The sequence below is a fragment of the Natrix helvetica genome (assembly GCF_964273705.1).
Source record: "Natrix helvetica genome assembly, chromosome: 4".
In the NCBI taxonomy this organism is placed as follows: Eukaryota; Metazoa; Chordata; class Lepidosauria; order Squamata; family Natricidae; genus Natrix; species Natrix helvetica.
Window position 1 is genome coordinate 133381280 of NC_138550.1, and position 24609 is coordinate 133405888.

Consider the following 24609-nt stretch of genomic DNA (forward strand, 5'->3'; position numbering starts at 1 on the left):
GTCATTAAGGAAGAATGTCACATAGTCAACATTTCTTCTGGCTTCCCTATTGATTTTGTTTGTCAAAAGCTGACAGTGAAGGTTGTAAATGGTGATCATGTGATTGCAGGATGATATGATATTGTTACCAAGCTATTGTGAACCAGTTGCCAAGCAGCTGAATTGTGGTCATGTGCTGTGGGGATGTGATGACAGCTACAACTATGTAGAAACATCATCATAAGCCCCCTTTATTCAGCACCATCATAACTCTGAACAGTTGCTGAATGAGTGATTGTTATCAAGGACTTCCTCTATAGATACATGAACGAGAAAGACCCATGAATCTTATTGGACTTTCTGAACAAGCACGCATAAGATTGTGATATAAATATGTAACTGATAATTTATAACACAGAAGGCAGTAGGCTAACTTGTGTATATGTGTTAGATGTACATGCAGAATAAAAAAGTATTATAGCATACATATTTAAATTAAACAAGATTCCACAGCAAATAGTGTTTTTGAGATTTAGATGTGTACTAAGATAGAATAATTTAATAATTACATTGCTTTATGATGTACCTGTAGTCTACAAGCTTACTCTATAGCATGATATTTCTTTCATCAGCCGGTGCAATCAAAAGAACCTATATTATTTGGTGTTTAATAGCAATTTTTGTTCCCAGAAAACAAGATCAGTGCTTAGGATTAAGCTTACTTTTTCATCAATTTAGATGATTTTTCACATATTTTTCTAATTATTCTCTTTTCAGATAGTGAGATACAGCTCAGGAGAGACATGGTCTTCTGCCAGTCTCTAGTTGCTACAGTTTGTGCATTTTCAGAGCAATTAATGGCTGCCTTAAATCATATGTTTGGCAATGGCAAGGAGTGTGAAATGGAAACAGAAGAGGCCAGTAGGAGATGGTTGGAACAGATATCTACTGCAGGTGTTCTCCTTTACTTCCAGTCACTGCTGTCACCAAACCTGGTGAGAAATCCTATGAATGTCTATATAATATTGACCAATTCTTTATTATCCTGAACAGAACCTGAAATAAAATTTTGTAAAAGAGCAATTTTTCCAAAATGCTGTTGAATGCTGACAGATAACATTCTATATTATTCTAAAGATTTGGTAAATCAAACCAATAGGTCAACTGTATCAGGAAGCCTCCACAGTGACCTAGGTGGCAAATAAATTTAACAAATACTAATAATAATCCTTCAATGATATCGCTTAACACCATCAAACATTGACATTATCCTAGGCTCTTGGGAAGATCTCGATAGGTGGATAAAAATGCCAGATCCAGTCTGAACATCTGGTGGAATGTGTGACAATCTATAATGTGCCAAAGTAAAAGAACCAATTAGTTCATATTAATATCCAAAATTACTTCTAGCCTTTTAGATCTTTTTGTTGCTTCTAATTATGACCATTTTCTTAATTTTGAAGCCGGAACGGGGAAAAGTTTGAGACTATTAGACATAGCATTTCTGGCTCTATAGTACCATTAACTACAATCCTTAAGCCCTCACTCGTGTGAAAATACTATTTCTTTTCCCTTATATGTGATTGGCTTCAGTTCAATTTTCGTCAGGACGTCTTGTAACCTGTGATAGCAGGATCCATTTGATTGAATATACTTTATTTTTTGGAGTATAAGATGCACCTTTTTCCCTCAAAAAAGAGGGTGAAAATCTGGGTGCATCTTATACACTGAATGCAGCATTTTTGGCCTCCTGAAACCCCGCCCTCTTCACCAAAATGACCGTGCATAGCCTTTAGGAGGCTTCCAGAATGGTCCTGGGAGCACGGAAGGGCAAAATGAGCGGAAAACGTCATTTTTTGCTCACCCCCCCCCCCCGATGCACTCTATAAGCCTCCTAAAGGCTATGCATGCCTTTTGTTTTAGAAAAAAAAAACAAAAATGGGCCATTTTTGAGAGCTTTGCAGAATGCAAAAACTTTTTTTAAAAAATTGCCTCTTCAAAAACAAATGCGTCTTATACTCCGAAAAATATGGTGCTTTGTTTCACTTAAGTACTCAATGAAAGTGGTGGTACAGCTTAGTCATTAAATTGAGTGTAGCCTAGTTCTCATAGAGATTCTTTCTGGAATGGACATATTATATTGTAGTTGTTAATGCTATTGAAAATTGTACATGCCGGCCACCTAGTCTTTGGGTTTCCAGCATGTATGGCCACAGAGTGTGCCACTTCTGGCACATGTGCCATAGGTTCGCCATCACGGGCCTAGTTGTTTGTTTAGAAATGTATTCTTGTACAGAAAGGAAAAAAATCCAAGAATAAACTGGGCCTGGGATGTAGACAGGTAAATCTTGAAGAGATTTTATGCGGTAAAAGCCACAATACAGAACTTCATTTTCTTTTCAATATACTAAATATCATAAATTACAAAGCCAGGGTAAGCACTTAAGCTTGGTTTTCAGTAACAAATTTTAAATATGCTCATTTACTTGAAGAACAATTAAAATTCTATGCAATGTAAATAGCCAGGTTTTTATAGCCTTGCAATAAAGTCCACTGAGTTGGAGCGATTCTAATCCCCAAGGGGAAAATATTTCATAAGATGGGGACTGTAGCACAGAGGTGGTATTCAGCAGGTTCTGACCAGTTCTGGAGAACTGGTAGCAGAAATTTTGAGTAGTTCGGAGAACCGGTAAATACCACCTCTGACTGGCCCTGGCCCCATCTATTCTCTGCCTCCTAAATCCCAGCTGATTGGGAGGCAATGGGGATTTTGCAGTAACCCTGGAGTAGAGAGGGAATGGAGATTTTACAGTATCCTTCCCCTGCCACACCCATCAAACCATGCCCACTAAGCCACATAATAATAATAATAATAATAATAATAATAATAATAATAATAATAATAATAATAATAATAATAATAATAATAATAATAATAATAATAAATATTTATTTCTTAGCCGCACCCTCTCCCGAAGGACTCGGGGTGGCGTACAATGAAACATATGAAATAAATATGGACAAAACAAACATATAACAGAGACATATACCGAGACATACACAAGGAGGAGGTCGGCTGATAAATAAAACAATTAAAATACAATATTTAAAAACCCCTAGATAATTAAATATAATTAAAATACCCAGTAAAAGCCCGTCAGGAGCGATATGGTTAGATCAAAGTTGAGCCAGGCCAGCTGCTTGGAATAGGTGGGTCTTAAGCTTAATACGAAAGGAGCGGAGGTCAGAGGTATTCCTAATATCCGGAGGGAGGTCATTCCACAGGGCTGGGCCCGCCACAGAGAAGGCTCTACTCCTAGGCGCCGCCCCCCGACACTGTCTTGTGGACGGCACCTGGAGGAGGCCCTCTCTGTGCGAGCGGATTGGTCGCAGGGATGTATGGGGCAGAATACGATCCCGCAAGTAACTAGGTCCTGAGCCATGGAGCGCTTTAAAGATTATTATCAAAACCTTGAAACGCACCCGATAGACCACAGGAAGCCAGTGCAGCTCGCGCAGGAACGGTGTCACATGGGAGTACCTAGTACTCCCCATAATTACCCGCGCAGCTGCGTTCTGGACCAACTGTAGCCTCCGGGTGCATTTCAAGGGAAGCCCCATGTAGAGAGCGTTACAGTAGTCCAAGCGAGACGTCACCAGCGCATGAGTGACTGTGCGTAAGGCGTCCCGGTCCAGTAGGGGGCGCAATTGACGCACCAGGCGAACCTGGTGGAACGCCCCCCTTGCCACGGCTGTCACATGGTCATCCATGGACAGCCGGGCATCCAGGAGGACGCCCAAATTGCGCGCCCGCTCCACGGGGGCAAGTTCAATGCCCCCAATGGCCAATGATGGAATTAATTGGCTGAACCGGGGAGCTGGTACCCACAGCCACTCCGTCTTGGAGGGGTTGAGCTTGAGTCGGTTGTCATCCATCCAGATCTGTACGGCTTCCACACACCGGGACATCACTTCGATGGCCTCGTTGGGGTGGTTCGGGGTGGAAAAGTACAGCTGAGTATCATCAGCGTACAGATGGTATCCCACCCCGAAACCACGGATGATCTCACCCAGCGGCTTCATATATGTGTTGAAGAGGAGTGGCGAGAGGACCGACCCCTGTGGCACCCCACAAGTAAGGGGGCGTAGGGTCGACCTCTCTTCTCCTGCCAACACACGCTGCGTCCGGTCAGAAAGGTAGGAGCCGAACCACCGCAAAACGGTGCCCCGGACCCCCAGCCCCTCCAGCCGGCGCAGCAGGATACCATGGTCGATGGTATCAAAAGCCGCCGAGAGGTCTAATAGGACCAGGATAGAGGAACAACCTCTGTCTCTGGCCCTCCAGAGATCATCCACCAACGCGACCAAGGCCGTCTCCGTGCTGTGACCGGGGCGGAAGCCGGACTGGTGCGGGTCTAGATAATCATTTTCCTCCAGATGTCGTGGAAACTGGTAGGCCACCACACTCTCTACAACCTTCGCCAAAAAGGGAAGGTTGGAGACAGGACGATAATTGGCCAGCTCTAAAGGGTCCAGGGAAGGCTTCTTGAGCAAGGGTCTCACCACCGCCTCTTTCAAGGCGGCCGGGAGAGACCCCTCGCTCAGCGAAGCATTCACTAGGCCCAGGAGCCAGTCTCGTGTAACCTCCCAAGATGCCAGTACAAGCCAGGAGGGGCACGGGTCCAATAAACATGTGGTGGGTCGCAGTCGTCCACGCAATCTGTCCAAATCCTCGATGGCAACCAAGTCAAACTCCTCCCAGATCGATACCTCAAGACTCGCCATGGACGTCTCCATTGGATCACTGACGGGAACCCAATCCTTCCGGATTTGAGCGATTTTATCCTGCAGATATTTACCAAATTCCTCTGCCCTGCCCTGTAGGGGGGCCTCCCGCGGCCTCTGAAACAAGAGGGAGCGGGACACCCGAAACAGGGCGGCAGGGCGGTTCTCCGCGGATGCAATGAGAGTGGCACAATATTGGCGTTTGGCCACTCTCAATGCCACAAGGTACGTCCTTAAATGGGCCTGTGTTCGATCAAATTCGGAGCGAGAGGATCTCCAACGACTCTCTAGACGTCTCTTGCGGCACTTCATCACCCTTAGCTCCTCGGTAAACCAAGGGGCTAGGGTGGATCGTTGCCGCCGGAGAGGCCGCAAAGGCGCCACCCGGTTCAAGGCCCCGGTAGTTGCATTATTCCACGCAACTACCAGGTCCTCTACCCGGGGGCGGGTCAAGGTTACAGGAGGTGGCCCAAGCTCCGTCTGGAACCTATCAGGTTCCATCAGGCGCCTGGGGCGGAACCATCTGGAACTTTCCGGTTCCGCCTCCGCCTACCCGCAGCCGACCAAGCCACGCCCCACAGAACTGGTAGTAAAAAAAATTGAATCCCTGTAGTACAGATATGTCCATTAAGCCAACAAATCTGAGATTTCTGGATCAAAAAGTTGCAGCCTTTCCCAACTTTGTGCTATACATGTATATTGCACTATATTTTCCAAAATTTCTAAATAAACACTGGCTGAGAATTCTAAGTGTTGTTTATACAGTACACTGGATGACATTAGGTTTATGAAAGGTGGTTGACCTTTAATAGCTTACCGATGTCTCTGGAAGTTGTGATACATCTACATTATTTTGTATTTGACTGATGAGAAAATTCCTTGATTTTTTTCCTTCTAAGTTCTGTAAATTTCCTTCTAATACTCTATAGTTCTACTGTGTTTCCTCGAAAATACGACCTGTCCTGAAACTAACGCCTTGCCACATTTTTTTTTTATAATAAAATTTTTATTGGTTTTTCAACATTTATAGGGAAAAGGGTAAATGGACAGGTATACAAATTTTGGCAGTTGCAAAATGTGAAAGGCGCCCCTCCCTCCATACTCATAGTATACATTTATATATAATGCATTGGTATATAATTGATTACAATCAGCATATTAGTTCTATTACTAAATTCAATCAGATTAGACATTACAGTATAAAATCCAGATATAATTCCATTATCACTTTCGGTCAGTTTATAATAATATGATTTTCTTATTTATTTTTGTGATCTGAGTCTTCTTGCTATTGCCCCATCTCCCTCCACTGGCAGAGCTCTGGCCCCTCCCGTGTCCTGCGTGTCCGTTGTAGTGTCTCGTGTTTTTTCTAGGAGTGTTTTGTTTTTTTCCATAAAGGCCTGCGCCTCTATGGGTGAATTGATTCTGATTCTTGCCTCCTCCCAGAATATCAGCATACCTTCAGGCATCAACCATCTAAACCACACCCCTTTCTGGTATAATTTATTCGCTAATTGCGAATAATTCTTCCTTTTTTCTCTAATCTTCTTAGGGATCTGCTTCAGAATGGTTATCTCCATATCATGGTATGTCAATGCTTGCCCCCTTTGTACACCCAGAATTTCATCTCTTGTGCTTTTTCTAAGAAATTTAATGTGAACCTCCCTGGCTACATTGTGTGTTCTAGCATAAGCTGAGTTCACTCTATAAACCAGGTCTATATCCCACCCCATCTGTTGTTTTTCTTTGTGTGTGTAGTCAGCCAGGATGTTTGTCATGATGTCCCTTATGTTTTCCCCATCTTCTTCTATAACATTTTGAAATCTAAGGTAATAGGACATTCTCTCAAATTCTATTTTCATCTGTTGGATGTCAAGATCTTTGTTCCCTTTCTGCACAGCTTCTACCCCCCCCCCTCACCTCCTCCACCCCCCCTTCCACAAGATTCAGTCTTTGTGAGTTCTTATATATTTGGGCTTGATTTTCTTTAATTTCATCTTTCATTTCCCTTAGCTGTTTCTTGATTTCCTCCTGGCCCTGTAAGATTTGTTGAAGCATTTGTTGAAAGTCCATCTCTGTAGTCTTAGGTTGCATCAGTTCTGTTATCTTTGACTGTGTGGCTGGACTGGATGTTACGGATGTTGGAGCAGAAGTGGCAAAGCCAGGTTTTCCAGGAGGTGGTCTTTTGGATGCCATCCTTTATAACGTTAGAAGTTCAGTCCATATATAAGATAAACAGTTAGAAAAGAAGGGTAGCCAGGCGAGTTCCGGGAGCAGAAGAACCAGGCAGAAGAGAATCTCTCTAATAAGTCTGGCAATAGATAGAAAGTATCCCCTAGAAAGTTTAAAAAAATACCAATCCACAAGAGATTCCTCTGGGAGACACGGAGACAAAGACCGGAAGCCTGAATTTTAAAGGTGGAGTCAGGTTTCACAGTTCATAAAGACAAAGGAAGTGTGTCATCTTGCCCTGCCAGTTTTGGGCACAGAGGCATAACAAAGTTTTAAAAAGTTCCAAAAGTCCTCAAATCACAGTAATATGTAGAGTTAAATTGAAAAGAAAATCATCTCAGCCTGGGTGAGGCTTCATTCGTTGGCTCTCCCCCCTCCTCCTCCCCCGGGGGCGGAGAGCAAAATTGTTCCTCGCCGCTTGTCCAAGGGGGGGGGGAAACCCCTCCCTCCAGCCGCGCCTCCAAAATGCTCCGAAAGTTATTTTAAAAAGCTGAAATTCTTCATGCAGAATAGGGAATGAAGAGAGAAGCAACCTCACCGCACTGCAGCTGCTTCCTTCTATTGTTGCATTCTCCAGTTGGCTTATAGCGAGGCGCGAGGCGCAGAAACGCAAAGCGCCCTCCGAGCTTGCTCCCCGGTGCCTTGGGCGCGCGAGAGACCTCCCGCCGGCCGCCGCCGCTGCAGGAGTCCTCCGCGATGCCGCCCCTCCGGCAGGACCCCTCTGCGGGGTGTCTTGTGCCCCCCAAGGAGTGGGGAAGCCCACCGGGGAGCCGGAGCGGGCAAGGAGCTGCCCGTCGCCGCCGCCGGCGGAACCGGAACTCCGCCTTGCCACATTTTTCGTGTGGGCAAAAATATAAGCCCACTCCCGAAAATAAGCCCCCTGGACAACCCCCCCTCCGGCCAGGCAGAGCACCGCTCACTTACCTAGCGGTATCCCGAAGGCACTAAGCCGCGGGAATCGGGGGAGGGAAGATGCTCACGATGCTTGGTGCCTTCGGGATGCCGCTAGGTTGGAGAGTGGTGTTCTGCCTTGTGAGCGGGCTCCTGAAGAGCCAGGCACAGCCTCAGGGGAGAAGCAGCCATGAGGTGACCATGCTCACGAGCAGCCACCTGGCAAACCCCCTCTCCATCCGGGCAGAGTGCCATTCACTGACCTAGGGGGTATCCCTAAGGCGCCAAGCCACGTGGTGCTCTGCCCGCCCCCCAGTTCCCACGGCTTGCCACATTAGGGATACCCTAGGTCAGTGCATGGAGCTCTGCCCGGCTGGAGAGGGGAGTTGTGTGAGTGCCTGTTCCGCCCCCAGCAAGCATGCCTCCCAGCCTCACCATGCCCTGGCCCAGCTCTCCGTGCAGGGCGCTGCTGCGGCGCTCCGAGCATAACATTTTCTCCAGTTCCAAACTCGAAAACTCGGCTCCCGAGTCTTCCAGCAGCGGCCGCTCTTGGAGTGCGCTCTATGGTTGTGGGCTGGCTGCTGGAAGACTCTCTGTCCGGCAGCTGGCCCACAACCATAGACCGCACTCCTAGAGCGGCGCTGCTGGAAGACTCGGCAGCCGAGTTTTGGAGTTTGGAAGCCGGAGAAGAAGTTATGCTTGGAGCGCCGGGGAGGCTGGGCCAGGGCATGGTGAGGCTGGGAGGCATGCTTGCTGGGGGCAGAACAGGCACTCGCGCAACCCCCCTCTCCAGCCGGGCGGTGAATGGTGCTCTGCCCGGCTGGAGAGGGGGTTTGCTGGGCAGCTGCCCGTGAGTATGGTTACCTCATGGTTGCTTCACCCCGGCTCTTCGGCAACCCCAAAACAATAAGCCCTCCCCCATAATAAATCCAAAGCCATATTTCGTGGGGCAAAGGAAAATAAGACCCTGTTCTTATTTTCGGGGAAACACAGTGTGTCAATGTTTTCTTTGTTAGTAACATGAGAAAACTACAAATTATTTTAGAAGCCACACTAATACAAAACTTCACTTTCTTTTCAGAGTGTTCGTTTTCTATTCAGTGTATTCAGTGTATATTGTAACAAAAGACAGTGTAAGTAGCTTGGTTTGTAGTAACACATTTTAAATATGCTCACTTACTTGAACAATTCTGTGTAATTAAATTATACAGCCAACACAGTAATTAACTTTTGGTTCTGTATACATTGTTGCTAATAATTTGACAACAGAAGATGGAGTAAAATTCAGTAGAAGTCAATCCGTATTAATTTACTGATGAGTCAGTTTATTGCTTCAGTGAAAGAGGATATGACCATCTGCAGTTAATGTTTATAATAATCAATCTAGCATGATTACTACATTCTGTCTATATGTATATATTTGCAGACTGATGAACAAGCTATGCTAGAAGACACATTGATTGCATTATTTGACTTGGAGAAAGTTACATTTTATTTTAAACATTCTGAACAGGAACCTTTAGTAGCAAGTGAGTATTGTCCCCTTTCAATATTTGTTGTAAAATATTAAGAGGATATATAACTATATATTTTCATTTGTGTCACATTTGTTTGTAGTAAACATCTTCACATCCTTATGTATATTCAAAATTTTCAACTTTTAACCATTTTGAGGAGAAAGGTAATAAGGATGGTATACAATATTTATCCCACCTTTCTTGCTTCATAAGTAACTCAAGATGCAAATCCTTCCTCCTCCTTTTTTCTCCCCACAACAAGAAACCTGTGAGATGAGTTTGACTGAGAGAGAGCGATTGGCCTGTTGGACTGAGAGTGTGTGATTGGCCCAAGGTCACCCAGCCAACTTTCATGCCTAAAGTAGGACTAAAACTCATGATCTCTTGGTTTCTAAGCCAGCACCTTTATCTGTATACCAAACTGGCTGTCCAATCTTATTTCAATCTTGATGCCATTTCTTTATTCATAGCACCTAGCAAAGAGAGTAGGTTTAATGTTACTTATGATAGTTGTAGGCATTTGTACAAGTTTGAGTGGAAAATATAATTATTAGGCTAGGCAGCCAGGCACAAAATAGAAAGAAGATGGGCAGCAAGTCTTTATTCAAGTCTCACTAGGAACACAATGTATGAATACAGTCACGATTTCATTTTTTTCTTAAAGCTATCTTAGAAATGTAATGGCATTTACAAAAGAAACTATAGAGGAAAAAGTCTTTCCCTGATTGGGAGAATTTCAATTTCACTAAATTGTTAAAATTAAAAGTGGCTGAAATCTTTTAATATACATGCAAGAATTCTTGTAGGATTTTAGACATTAAAAAGTATGTATTTTTTTAAAAAATAAATGTTTTAAAAATTGAAATGGTCGCATTTAGTATTCTCATTGGGACTTCATTTGTACCCAATCAATTAATGCTTCCTGTATAACATCCCCATTATTCCATGTAGTATGTTATCACTGCATTTTCATATTTTTAGCCAACAGTACAAGGTAAGGAAATTAACTATGTGATGATAGTGTGACATAAAATTAGTATTTTATGTTAGTATTACTTACACAAACATTGCGGCAGAGGATTCAATGTTTGGCATTCAGATAGTGGGTCAATGTAGATTTTTAATGTGAACTATGTATCCTATGGCATCACAAGGATTAATTGTGATATTTTGGTTGATCCTTGATTTAGTTTTACTTTTTCAAAATATTTGTAAATCTTTGCAAGAAAAACCCAAAAACTTTGGATTGATAATTTTGACTAAAAAGTTATTTTATTTTATTTTATTTTTAGATATGCCAATCACATATCAAGCAGAAGGAAGTCGGCAAGCTATGAAAATTTATTTTTATCTTGATAGTTACAATTTTGAACAGCTTCCTCAAAGGCTGAAAAATGGTGGAGGTTTTAAACTTTACCCAGTTCTATTTGCACAAGGTAAAATATTTAAAAGTTCACCTATTCTTAACAGTTTTTAAAAGTTATAGTAAAAATAATACACAGTTACTGGCATTCTGAAGTATTCATGGATACAGCATTATTTTGGAGAAAATCACATCCGGCATAAATAAAATGTATGTATGTTATTCTACATATTTGAATATTTTATTGTACTTATCTTATTAATGTCTACCTTTATTTTTAATATATTCATTTGTTTGTACAATTCTGTCTAGATGGATATCTTCTTGCATATTCGAATTTACTAAGATGTACAAATGTTTCTCTTTAAAAACATGTGCTTTTGGCGAATTGTGGAAGCTGAAGTCCATCCTCATTAAAGTTGTCAGCTTTGAGAAACACTGATCTAAAAGTTTAAAATTTGTTTTCAAATTTTGCCAATAAAGACCATGTTTATATGGTTTTTTTTAATGAATTTTATCCTGAAATCATAATATAAACTCTTGTAATAAATAAAGAACAAATGTGTTACTGAATTGAAAAAGGCTATTGCAGATACTTTAGGTTAGTCTAATCTTATGTGTTTAACTTGCGGATGTCCTATAGAAATGAGTATGTCCTCTATGCAAAGTGAAATGCACAACATTCTTACTTAACATGTACTGTATATTTAAAGCAGTGGTGGGATTCAATTTTTTTTACTACCGGTTCTTTGGCCATGGTTTGGTGGGCATGGCAGGGGAAGGATACCGTAAATCTCCATTCCCTCCCCACTCCAGGGGAAGGATACTACAAAATTCCCATTTTCTCCCGATCAGCTGGGACTTGGGAGGCAGAGAATAGATGGGGGTAGGGCCAGTCAGAGGTGGTATTTGCTGGTTCTCCGAACTACTCAAAATTTCCGCTATTGGTTCTCCAGAACTGGTCAGAACCGGCTGAATACTTTCTCTAATTTAAAGGTATAGAAAAGCACACACTTCTGATATCTTTCTACTTAAGAGAAAATATTTCCTTCAGGAATGATTTTATTTTAGGTAATATGACCATGTACATTTCAGTCCTATGTGTGCTTGTTTCAGCGCAGAAAATCAATATCATATCTTGAGAATTACAGTATCTATAGATACAAAGGAAAACTGGAAAAAATAAATCAATGGCACAGATTGATATGAATCTGTTTTGTTTCCTTTGCATTCTTTTATAGCCTTGGAAAGTATGGAAGGATATTATTATAGAGACAATGTATCAGTAGAAGAATTTCAAGCCCAGATTAATGCAGCTTCATTGGAAAAAGTGAAACAGTATAACCAAAAACTCAGGTGAGTAAATAGCTATTTGTTATGTCTAAGCACAAACTTGGGTCACGATGCTAAAATAATCCGGGCAAAAGTCCTGCTTTTGTGGATCATAGTGTGCAAACACATTCAGATTTTTCTTTTTTCCAATCTGAAATCAGTCTAGTTAATATAGAAAATACAGACAAACATCTGAACATACATATAATTTCCAATATAATCCCTATAGCCTATTCAGACAACTTTACATGCATGTTTTGGTACTTCACATGAGAACCTGTACTATGGCTTTTGTTTTATTATTTCACTGCCACAATTTGATTTTTTCCAGTACTCTGAACCTTCAAATATATCAAGATAATTTTGTTGTATAACTGCCTCTTTTAAAGATATGGGAATGAATCTAAGTCTTACTAGTTATGTAAAAAAGACTGATGGGCATATAATACCAAATCATCTGCTATGAACATGATAACTTATTTACGTTGCTGATGAGTTTTTAATGTGGTGAATTTCTCATTAACTTAGTAATGTGATTTTAAAAAACAGTAATTCATATTTTTCTCACAAATTAAAATAGATGTTCAACTTAGAAGGAAAATTTGTATTTCACCTTTCCTTCCAATTTACTCTTTATTTCTTAGGCGGTTTAAAGACAAATAACAGTAAATTTATTTCAATACCACAATATATCAGAACAGTATATTATCTTACATTATTCTCTCTTAGCAACAAAAGCATTATTCTATATTGTTGAGTTAGCAACAGCTGTAATGTCATTCATGCACCACTCTTTTGTTATATTTCCCTTCTGTCCTATTCCAAACAATAGGCTTATTCTATATTGTTTTCACAATGCAACACAATTTCTTTTCAGGTTGAATATATCCCCATGGTATGCCAAATGATAAAACTAAGACAAAGTTCTAGTTTAGTAGACCTCAGCCCTAAGAACTAAATCTTTTTCTCTAAATTCCATTTATTTAATTTCCTTTCAACCTGAAAAGACTTACCTATGAAAGTCGTGCATGCTTCAAAATTTTTCATGCTTTATAGTTCATGCAAGCTCCGCATTACTCGATTATTTATTAACAAAACCCCTTCTATTTTAGATTTGCTCAAAAGTCTGAAAAATACTGTTTTTCAAGAGAGATGCTCATCAAACTTTCTGCCAGACAGCACTTGGGTTTTGTAATTAGTCTTTGCTAACTCTGTTTTCTTCAGGGCACTTAAAAAAATCGCATATTGTTTTCTGTTTTCAAGTTGTGTTAAGGTTTAGGGTCTATTTAAGGTCTGTTTACTCTGAACCTGGGTTGTTTGGAAGATGATTTCAATCAGGAGACATTTCTAGAATGATCCTTATGGGGCCAGGAGTTAACTTCATCTGCAATGCTAGATTGTGTTGATATATATACAATATACATATATTAGATAGAAGCCAGGGTTGTTAGTTTTACTAGACTCTTCCCATCAATTTAAATGTTGCCTGAGAATTAAAATAATAATAATATATAATACAAGTTGAAATCTCATTTTATGTGTTTATTTATTCAATTTGCATGGTTGTCCGTCCTATCAAATTACTATGGGCAAACAATCTTAATAAATTCAAAACCAATTTGAATAGAAAAATTAAAATATGTAGCAACTGAGGAGGATGTCTCAAGCAATGGTTGTTAGATAACCAGGAGACACAGGAGGCCATTTGCCATTTGTTGGAACTTTTCAACAGAATTTTGATATCTATTTTGGGGGGGATAATGTACAATCTCTTTAGTGGCCATGAAGTTGAAGTAATTGATACCTAAGATCCCTTTCAACCTTTACATTCTATAATCCTATGTTAAGATCTGTCAACACATTTTGCAGCAATGAATTCCACTAGTTCATTATGTACTGTATGGATAAATACCTTCTTTTGTCTGTTCTAAATTGCCTTCAAATCAGTTTCACTGGTCCTAGTGTTTTGACAGAAGAGAAAAACTCCCGCTCAAACCAGATTTGCAAAACAGCATTTTGTTTTGGTTCTTTTCTTCCGAGAGGTGGAACAGGAACAGCTTCTGCGCTGTAAAGTGAGGCTTCAGTTTGTATTCATTCATTTTTCCTCACTCCCTAACCACTGAGATCTGTTTGGAGGAGGTGATATGGATGGGATGCCTCACGTTGCTTTTCCTTAACTCCACTACAAAGCATTTATTCAGAGACAGCTGAATGCACACTGTTTTTATCCTTGTGGACACAACTTCTCCCAACAAAAAGGAAGGGTGGAGAGGTAAATTCCACCCCTACCTACATAAGATATAATTTTCATTCATGCCAGATTTTTATCTTCCTCTCTCTCCCTAATCCCAGGTTTGCAAAGCTGAAAATCATATTTAAAAAAGAGAAGAAAAAATGTGGTGGAGAATGGGAAGAAAGTGGAGGCAAACCTATCTTCATTTTTATAAAGCCGCCCAACTGAACCAATGTGGCACAGGGCGGATGCAACAATAAACAAGCAACTCCCCCATCACACAACATTAAAAGATTAACTATACAATATATAAATATAAGAGGAAAATGTGAAACATTCAGCTTCCTTTTGTACTAGTTAGGATGCAGTGAGAGGTAGAACAGCAAGGGAGGAAAATAGAGCAGTCAGCCTCCTGTCAAATGTGGTGAGGCAAGGGAATTCTGTTTTTCACCAGAGAATTTTGAACTGCAGATGGTGAGGACAATTGGGGAAAAGGTAAATTGTATTAAAATGCATTGAGCATTATTTGCAAATGGAGCAGCTGTTGGTATACAGTAGCAGACTCATGCTCTCACATTAAATAACCTGGGTTTACCAACAAAAGGTTTAAAATTCTGTTCCTTCAACTGGAGAATGATAGGTAGCAAGTCAGACAAGCCAACCTTGATGTAGAACATTACCAAGTTGTCTCTTGTCAGTAGACAGGTATTCTATGTTTACCCAAAAAACCCCACCCTCAAAAATATCTACTAAATTTTAAAAGCTATAAAGCAAACAGTTTCTGTACATGCATAAGCATTAAGATTTCATCCTTATCATTTTAAGTAGATTAAAAAATAGTGTCTTTTTCAGGTAACTTGCCAACTTTTCCATTAGCTTTCCTCATAACATCTGATTGAGGTTCTCAACAAGCATTTAATAATTAAGTGAAGTGCTTTGCAAATTTGTATGCTGTCCACAGCTTTCCAGGTTCTCAGAAACACCAAATATCATTTTGTAAAAAGCCACTGGAAGTTGCTCTATCAGTTTTCAATCAGTTTTCGCTAATTAAGGAGGAAATACTTTTTTTGATATGTCATATTTTAAAAGTCTAATTAGTATTCGGGAAGAATAGCCTTAACTCCATAGCCAGTCTGATGTAGTGAGTAAGGAACTGGACCAGAAACTGGGAAGCCATGATGAATCTAGTCCTGCTTTACATACGATGCCAACTGTCATTTTTTCACTTGTGCTGAAAAAAAGTTCAGGAACAATATTTAAAAAGGTGCACCTCCCAGCAGCACCTGCATAATGGCCGTGTATAGAAAATAGTGAAGTTACATTTGTAGAGGTATGCACGTCTGAATTCACACATACACAATATGTGATATTTTGCAACATTGCCCCCATTCTGTTCATTTTTAAAATATAAAAATGTTATATTTAAAATTTGCTGTACCAAGAGCAACAAAGAGAAAGAGTATTTAACCAAGAAATAAATCCCATGTCAATGTGGTTCTTACTGCCTAGTAAATGTGCATAAATTTTTAAAATTATTTGGATCATACTTTCATAGAATGTGCAGCAGTCTACTTCTTCTGATGTATGAGATTTTGTCCAAAATCTGAAGCTAAGAACAGCTCTGAAACTGGATATTTTGCATGTCTTTCAAAAATTCTGAATACATTTTTAGTCTCTGTACAAAATGATTCTGATCTCGAAACTTTATGCAATTATATATTTAAGAGTCACAGATTTCATACTGCATTAGTGGCAGAAATCTTTTTTTAACTGAATGTATTTTAAAAATAAGTTTTATATTAGATAAATATGATGGGAAATGTCAAAATGACATTTTATATGTTTTTATATGTTCTATAGAATATGAGAGTTTGTTTTAAAATTAGCCGCTTGTTTGAAACTAGAAAATATATAAGCATTGTAATATGTAGTTTTAATATAATTCAGAAAAGGTGGATAAGATGCCAAAATCCTGTCTTATCAAACTTCGTGACTTAAGGTCGCTATGTATGTTTGCCCTGCCCCAGTGGCCTTTATATTCCTTTGGACTGTTGTGCAATTCCTGAACCCTAAAAGGTGTTACTCCCCATGTAAATGAAAGATATTTTAAATTATGCTGAAATGAAATTATAACTACTATTGTGAGCATGATTTTAATGCATAATCAGTTTCTCAAATTTTTATTAACTCTGGTGATTTGCAATTTCAGGGTTGTAAATACTTTAACATGTCCCAAAGAGACTGAATGCATTTATTTTATAAATATTCTTGAGAAATATTAATAATATATTGTGGGTGTTTTCTTTGCAGAGCATTTTATCTGGACAAAGCAAACATTCCTCCTAATTCAACATCAAAGGCTGCTTATATAGATAAGGTACCTCAATAGATGTGATTAAAGTAACATTTGAATATGCTGTACAGGTTAGTCCTCACTTGTGACCACAATTGAGCCCAAAATTTATGTTGCTAAGCAAGATAGTTGTTAAGTGAGTTTCACCCTATTTTACTACCTTTCTTATTCATTGAATAAGTGCAGTTAAGTTAGTAACACGGTTGTTAAGTGAATCTGGCTTTCCCATTGACTTTATTTGTCAGAAGATCACAAAAGGTGATCGTATGACCTTGGGATACTACAATAATCATAAACATATGCCAGATGCCAAGCTCCCAGATTTTGATCATGTGAGATCATAGGAGGGATGCAACAGTCGTAAGTGTGAAAAATGCTCATAAGTCATTTTTTTCAGTGCTGTTGTAACTTCAAATAGTCGGTAAATGAATGGTTGTAAATCGAGGACTACCTGTATTGTGAAGCCACCATTGTTGGGCTGTGCTTAGCCTTAATCTGGTCAGTGTTTTTCAGAAAAAAAATACGCCGTAAAAATTTATAGTTAATGTCTACTTGTCATGTGTTTATTGAGTCACTAGACAGAATAGTGTAACTACTCTAGTGCAGTAAAAAGCAATTAAGAAAGCATTGAAGTGAAAGATAATGCCTAAGAGATTGCTAAAGAGTATATATAGAGGCATGGGGGAAAAAATTAGACCCATATGAGAAAGAACCTTTTCTGTGTGATTCGCAGGCTTTGTAATCTAATGCAATCTCTTCCCCAAACCTTTAAATGATATTAATCTTACCTGATTTTAATTGTGTTGCATTAAACACAATTTAATTCCCCCTTCGGGGAGAGGGGGTGGTCTATAAATTCAATAAAATCAAAATCAAATTTTACTTGTACATTTTATAATTTATGTTTTTGCTTGTCATAGGTTACTGTAGGTATTGTGTAGTCAGAACTGTAGGATTTAAGTTTAATAAATGGTTATCATATGAGTTAAAAAATAAAATGTTAGGACTTCATCCTTACAGGATGTTCAAGGCAGTTGCATTTTAAACAATTTTTGTTGAACTTATAATACCATGTTCAGTATATTGTCTTTTAATGATAATACCATTGTGTTTTACTTGGCAGCTAATGAGGCCTATCAATTCTTTGGATGAGCTTTACCGATTAATGGCATCTTTCATAAGATCCAAGCGCACAGCAGCCTGTGCTTACACAGCTTGTGGTGCTTCTGGAGTTGGACTACTGTCCATTTCTTCAGAACTCTGCAGCCGGCTAGGAGCTTGCCATATCGTCTTATGCAACAGTGGAGTTCACCGGTATGGTAATTTATCTTTTCTAAAAATTACTGTTAATTGCTGTCCAAACTCAAGAATAAGAAGATGGGTGTGGATTGGATATGGATATAAATATCAATAACCATCTTGCAATTATTTATGTTGCTCTAGTCATTGGCAATATAGAACTGCCTCACAGAAAATTGTAAAATAATTCCAATAGATTAATGCATAAGTGGAATTCTATTGGGCCATCATGATAATATGTACCATTTTTCATGTTCTGTAAAATATATATTTTAAAATGGAATAAGGTCTCTAAAAGTTCTAGATTTCATGGTCTCAATTTCAAGGAGAAGTCACAGAACATTTGAAGAATTCCAGATTTTATTTCAGTCTTTACGGTATTTCACATCCATTTCAATATTGTCATTGTTTGTTTTATATTTATTCTTGCAATAGTTAATAATGCAGTTTTTCCCCCTAAAACAAGCTGCCCTAGGGCATAAAATCTTCATTGCTGTCCTAATTTCTAGTATGCACTTCATTTTTTCTTCTAGATATTAAGTGTTATAGAGAATAATAACAAATCTAGGTAATGAGAATCGAAACAGAGAAATCAGAGTTTATATCAGAGGCTGTTTAAAAACAATCTTATTGTTATAAAATAATGAATTGTACAAATTGCAATTGACAGTTATTATTCCAATACAGCCATTATTATTTTTCTTTTTTGGAAACTGAGCAAAACTATTTTAATACAGAGCAAGAGCCCAGTTGGAAAGATGGCTTAAATTGTGTTTGGGTAAAAGGCATATTGATGGAACAGTACAATAGCATCAAATGCAAATGTAATGTTCTGGATAGTGATGTAATCATTGTTGCAAAATAAAATAAAGCCTGGCTCTGGGTTTATTGAGGTGATCCAGATGAATGTTAGAGAAACATAGTCTACTTACCTTTTGCTAAGGAAAAAGAATAACTTCAGGATAAGGTTGGGAGCACTTAAAAGCAGTTTCAGAGCAGTTTTTGTTATACACTATGTCTCTAGTTGATTTGAAGGGTCTAATGCAGTATATAGAATGACACTTCAATCTGTTGAGAGAACTTTGCAATATCACCATGCATTGAAGAAGAATACTAGGATATGCATGTAGGACCAATTTGTTTTGGCAAATGTCAATTCTGTCTTTTGGTTTTTGTATATGCATATATGCATGCAAATAAAATATATGAAGATGGTACATGTCTCTGAGGGAGTGGGGTTGTGTGGTACTTCTAGAGGCAATATTTAAACTATTTTGCTAGAAGGGTTACTTTCCTTTGCCTTGTAATAAAGGGAAGGCATCAGAAGAGAACTGAAATTTTAATGGTTAGGTATAATAATGCAGACTTTCTGTATTTTGAATAAAATCCTAATATAATTGACATTCTAATGAAAAAAAAACCTAATTTATTTAAAGGTCATTAATAAGTGAAGCAAAGTTAATAGAATGAGTAAATAGAAGGAAAAGCTGGTAGGATAGTTATTTAGCAAATAAGAAAATAAAATATAAAAGTAATATTTAAAATATTGTTTTTTAAAGTTATTATATAAAAAAGAATAATTAGTTATAATTGTTTGTAGTGTATGGAAGTCGGGGAGTGGAGGAAGAAGTGATAAAATATACACCACAAAGTTGTGATGCAAACTCTGCCCCCTACCATACTTGTGTGGTATTTTGTGACATAAGTATGAAGGGGAAGAATTCATCTTGACATTGTTAGGCATGTTTTATAATTTTGACATAATCTTGGCTAGCTCCAGATGACTGGGATATTAACTTCTGGTTTGGGTCTCTATATATAATTTCAGGGAAGAGAATTAAATATCTAATACCCAACAGCTGGAAAAGAAGTAGAGTAAAAATGCATAAATTTGAGCAATCTCTAATATTGTCTCACAGCAAAAAAGAGTAGTTGTACCACAGTATTTCACTGTAATATATAGTTCTTCCTTTTAAGTCTTGCAGTGTTATGTGGAGCATGTATAGATTTGTTATCAGACATAAAAATAAACGTCTCTTTTTGGGGCGCATTATCAAGCTATCTTTCTTAGTTAATAATTGAATTTGAAAATTAAAATGTTACAACAGAAGCTTACAGCAAATTATAGTGCCATTTTAATTCTTGCCTGACATTATTAATGCATTCACATTATATATATCCTTAAAAATACCAACATTGAATGTGTTTGTAAGCCACTTGGGGCCACCTATGTGTGAGTTATACATTTGTTTAATATATAAAATAAATACTTTAATTGATTTCTCTGATTTCGGTTTAGTTGCACACTGAGCATCACTTTAGAGCAAGCAATAATTCTTGCTCGGAGTCATGGTCTACCTCCTCGCTATATCCTCCAAGCTACAGATGTGATGCGCAAGCAAGTAAGTTATACCTCTTTTTAGTGGCCTTTTTTTCAAGGTTATATATACATAACTTAGATACAAACCTTTTAATGTATTTATCTTCATAGGACCACAGTTCTAGCCATCAGCTTGAGCTCATTGCCTTTCTCTGATCTCATGCAATTTCCCTGAGCCTACAATTCCTGTTTTGGAAATTATTCTCTGCCTAAAATTGCATTTGGCTGTTTTTTTTTTTGCAACCGCATGGCTCATATTCAGTTTGAAATCAGTTATTATTCTAGCATCTTTCTTTTAAATGCCATTACCAAGCCAAGGATCCCATATGCTATGTCTGTAACAACCTTCAATTTTCAGTTAATTTTTTTCTTTACTCTCAATTCATTTCTCTGACCTAGCTAGATCATTTAAAAATTTTATGTTAGTCTTCTTAAGATATTCGAATTAGATATTTTGATGATTTTCAGTGTTTTAATGGTTTTACTGTTTTTATTGTTTTAAAATGTTTTAAAGATTTTAATTGTAATATATGTTTCTGAATTGTGAGCTGCCCAGAATCTTTTGCTGAGATGGGCGGCTATAGAAAACAAACAAACAAACAAACAAACAAACTATCTCAGCAATTTTGCATTATCTGCAGATTTGTTCTACATATTTTCTACTTGTTAATACCAGTTATTAATAAAATATGGAACCTTCCAGCACTCAGTACTGAATCCTCTGGCTTCATTTCAGTTTAATGAAGAACCATTGATTAATGCTATTTTAACATGATTTTCAAGCCAGCAATGTGTTCACTGAATTAGCAATATGTCCAGCCCACATTTGTCAAGTATGTCATTAAAAAAATGTAGTACTTGGATTGAAAACCAAGAAATTGCTTTGGAGTTGCATGCATGCTATACCTATCAATGTTTCCTTAAAGAACTGGTAGGTTGAATAACAGAAAATTACATGTTTGAATTAGAGAAGTAACAACATTGTGCATGCATTTTGGAATGGCATGAGTACAGTGTTGACATCTCATTAACTCAAATGCATATTTTCTTGAAATTGTGGGGCTACTATACAAGCCACGGAAAAGATGAGGTTTCTTTAAAGAGACACTAAGAGTTTGGGCAGGTCAAGAACATTAGCATTTTTATGCATATATTTCTGATATACAAAAAAAAATAAACAATTAATTATATATTCTTCCATTTTTTCCTTTTTGAAGATTTGTTTGGTAATTACAAATAGCAAATGCTTAAAAATCTGTATGGGAAGCACAACTTTTTTTTCATTTTTACAGGGAGCAAGAGTTCAAAATACTGCAAAGAATTTAGGAGTTAGGGACCGAACACCACCATCTGCTCCAAGGTAACTTAACATTTCAATCTATTTTTTTCCCCTGAAATAATTTTAACAATTTTTTCCAGGTATATTTCCTGGATTTGAAATAATGTTTAAACACAAATTATTTTTCCCTTTTTAAACTCAGTTTTTAATGTAATTATTTTTTACTTAACAATTGGTTTCTCAGCAGGAACACCATCAAGTTTAAAAAATGCAATACTAGAGAAAAGTGACAATTTGTCTTCTGAATTTTTTTTTACAAAGAGTTCATTAAAACTAGTACATGAAGAACTCTCGATACCAAAGATATTACAGTACAAATATTACATCTTGCTCACAACACAGAATGGTGCTTAGCTACATCCTGAAGAGATGCCAGTGAAGCTTTGAAAGAATCACTCATATTAAAGCTGTATTTTAAAGCCCCCAAATATTTCTGTGGTTTAGAAAAATTTCTAAAGTAGAAAAAAAAAATGCTAAGTGTTGGTTTTGTCATCTTCCAAAAATACAGTCAACCCTTCCATTTAATTAGTGGCAGAACTGGGAAAAGCAGTAGAAGACTCTTCTTTCCATCCCTCTCTACTTGCTATTATGAGATGCCATTGGACATACTGTATATAAATACAGGAATAACATGTTGATGCATTGGGGGACGGGAGGACACAGTATCTACAATTATTCTCTGATCAATCCTGAAGAATTCTCTTGCTGAGGTTCGTTTCAGATGGTGACAGATCTAATTGGGGATCAACATGAACTTCCTACTAGTCCTGTGACACTATTGCAAGTCCCAAAAATAAAATTGCAATTTCTCACTATCCCACAAAACATGTTTTCAAATAATGAGAATTACAAGCTGAAGCTGCCAAATTTTGCTGTATTGCCTGGGGCTGAATTGTGTGAATTTGAAGAGGATGTCTGGCTTTTATTACCTTCCACTATAATGGCGGGACTTAAAGGGCCTGACACAAATGTTGTCCTCGTTTAGCAACCATAATTGGAACTAGCAAGTAGGTCACTTAAGTGGAAAATCACATGACTGTGACTGTGCTTACGATTTTGCTTCAGCTTTACTTTCTTCCCACACCCTCCCCCAATGGAATATTTATCCCAGTGCTGGGTTAATTAACAAGAAGGAAAGTAATCTTATATTAATTGGAGAGGAAGGGATTAAAAGGGAGTAGGCAGGCACACAATGGGAAATGCATCAAAAGAAATGTGCTGACTCTAGCTGTTTGTTTACCACTCAGGGGTGGAAACTGTGATCATGCTAGGCAAATAGCCAGAGTGTTCTCCATTGGGTGCCTGTTTATTCTCATAAAACTCTTTTCTTTTCCAATCTATTCACTGCAAGGTGAGAAAAGGGGAAAAAAACCAATACAGGCACAAAAACATGTGCTGACTTTAATGACTGAGAAAGAGAAAGATGCTGCAAAGGTCATAAATATGTGCTTTGGTCACAAAGTTATTTTTTTTAGCATTGTCGTAACTCTAAAACAGTCATTGCATGAGGCAGTCAGTCAGTGAAGTCTACCTGGAGACCTGATACTGACACTAGCACACAAGCCAGCAGCATCAGTTATTTTGTTCTTTGTGCTTTGGTATTAATCAGAGAAGGACAAGACACTTGTTACTGACAAGGCAATGAACATTGATTTGGCTATAACCCAGGAAAAGAAAACTCTTATGACCAATGTCTACAAGCATTGTAAACTTGTAAACAAGTCAACATATTTGGTTTTACAGCACTCTGATATCCTAACACATTTAGAAATAGGCAGCCTGGTCAATCCATTTTAATCAAAAGACTTTGGCAATAATCAAGTTTATGGGAATGCTCTGAATATTGGTAGAATGAGAACTTGAAAGGGAGAATGATAATGCCCCCATGAGGTCCTTGAATCTCAGACAAACACAATGCTGGATTGGGTAGACTTTGGATCTTATTTAATAGTATGACATTTCATATATTCTTATTTAGAATATAAGTTTAATATTATAGTTATTTCATAAGTGTTTGATTTTATATTTCATGCAAAGGGTTTTAGTGCTACATTTTATTGGTGTGTCTTTATCTTGATCCAATAAATTGTCCAAGAATGCATTGTTTGATTTTTTAAAAAGTATTATTGGTTTAGATTGCTGAGGATTTATTTTCATGCAGTGATGAATTAACATATATAAAACTTCAATGGACAATCCTAAAGACTAAATTATACTCTTGTCCCACAGAGATCATTATAATCAACTTTGCTTACAGACTGCCTTTCTCTGTCTAGATTTAAATGTAATAACTTTATTGAAAAATAATTAATTTGTATTTGTATAGACATAAGTTAGTGTCTTAATTATAATGAGGTTTAATGGAACAAAGTTTTTCTTTGAAATATCTGCTTAGTGAATTTTTTAGTCATCTTAATGTATATTAAATTTATTTTATTTGCTGAGCAACAGAGGATGCTAATTATTTTGTAGTGAATTATATTCATGGAAGAACCAGGCATTTGCCTGTGCCTTTTTATATAGAGACTCATGTGCTTCATTTATTGCTTAGGATTTGAAGCAAATTTATAGTGACTAGAGTTGATTCAATTTCCCTATATTTAACTGCTTTTTCATTGTTGAAAAGGTTTTGTGGTACAAAATCTGTCCATCTGAAACTTATTCTAGGTTTTACGTTTTAACAAAAATTAAACAGAAAAAAATTGATTTTCAGTTATGTTAATTGCATATATGGAGACTTCCCATTTCCAAAGCAAAATTCATATTTCACCTCAGTCAATCAGAGAGATAACCTTTAAGATAAATAGGCTCCCCATAATCAACCTTGAATTTAGAACATATAGTTTGATAAGATCCAATTGGGTCGATCACTGGTGTTTAATCTTCCAAGCTTTCGGATTCGTGCT

General features: G+C 37.9%; 1 protein-coding gene across 1 annotated transcript in view; it reads left to right on the forward strand.

The window, feature by feature from the left end:
• PREX2 (phosphatidylinositol-3,4,5-trisphosphate dependent Rac exchange factor 2) overlaps positions 1-24609 on the forward strand; it is a 119722-nt gene that overhangs the window by 92338 nt on the left and 2775 nt on the right. The window contains exons 33-40 of the mRNA XM_081952422.1: positions 757-974; positions 9314-9416; positions 10697-10840; positions 12009-12123; positions 16643-16709; positions 17809-17999; positions 20284-20386; positions 21657-21724. Of these exons, the coding sequence (XP_081808548.1) occupies positions 757-974; positions 9314-9416; positions 10697-10840; positions 12009-12123; positions 16643-16709; positions 17809-17999; positions 20284-20386; positions 21657-21724 (1009 nt within the window). The remainder of the gene's footprint in view (positions 1-756; positions 975-9313; positions 9417-10696; positions 10841-12008; positions 12124-16642; positions 16710-17808; positions 18000-20283; positions 20387-21656; positions 21725-24609) is intronic.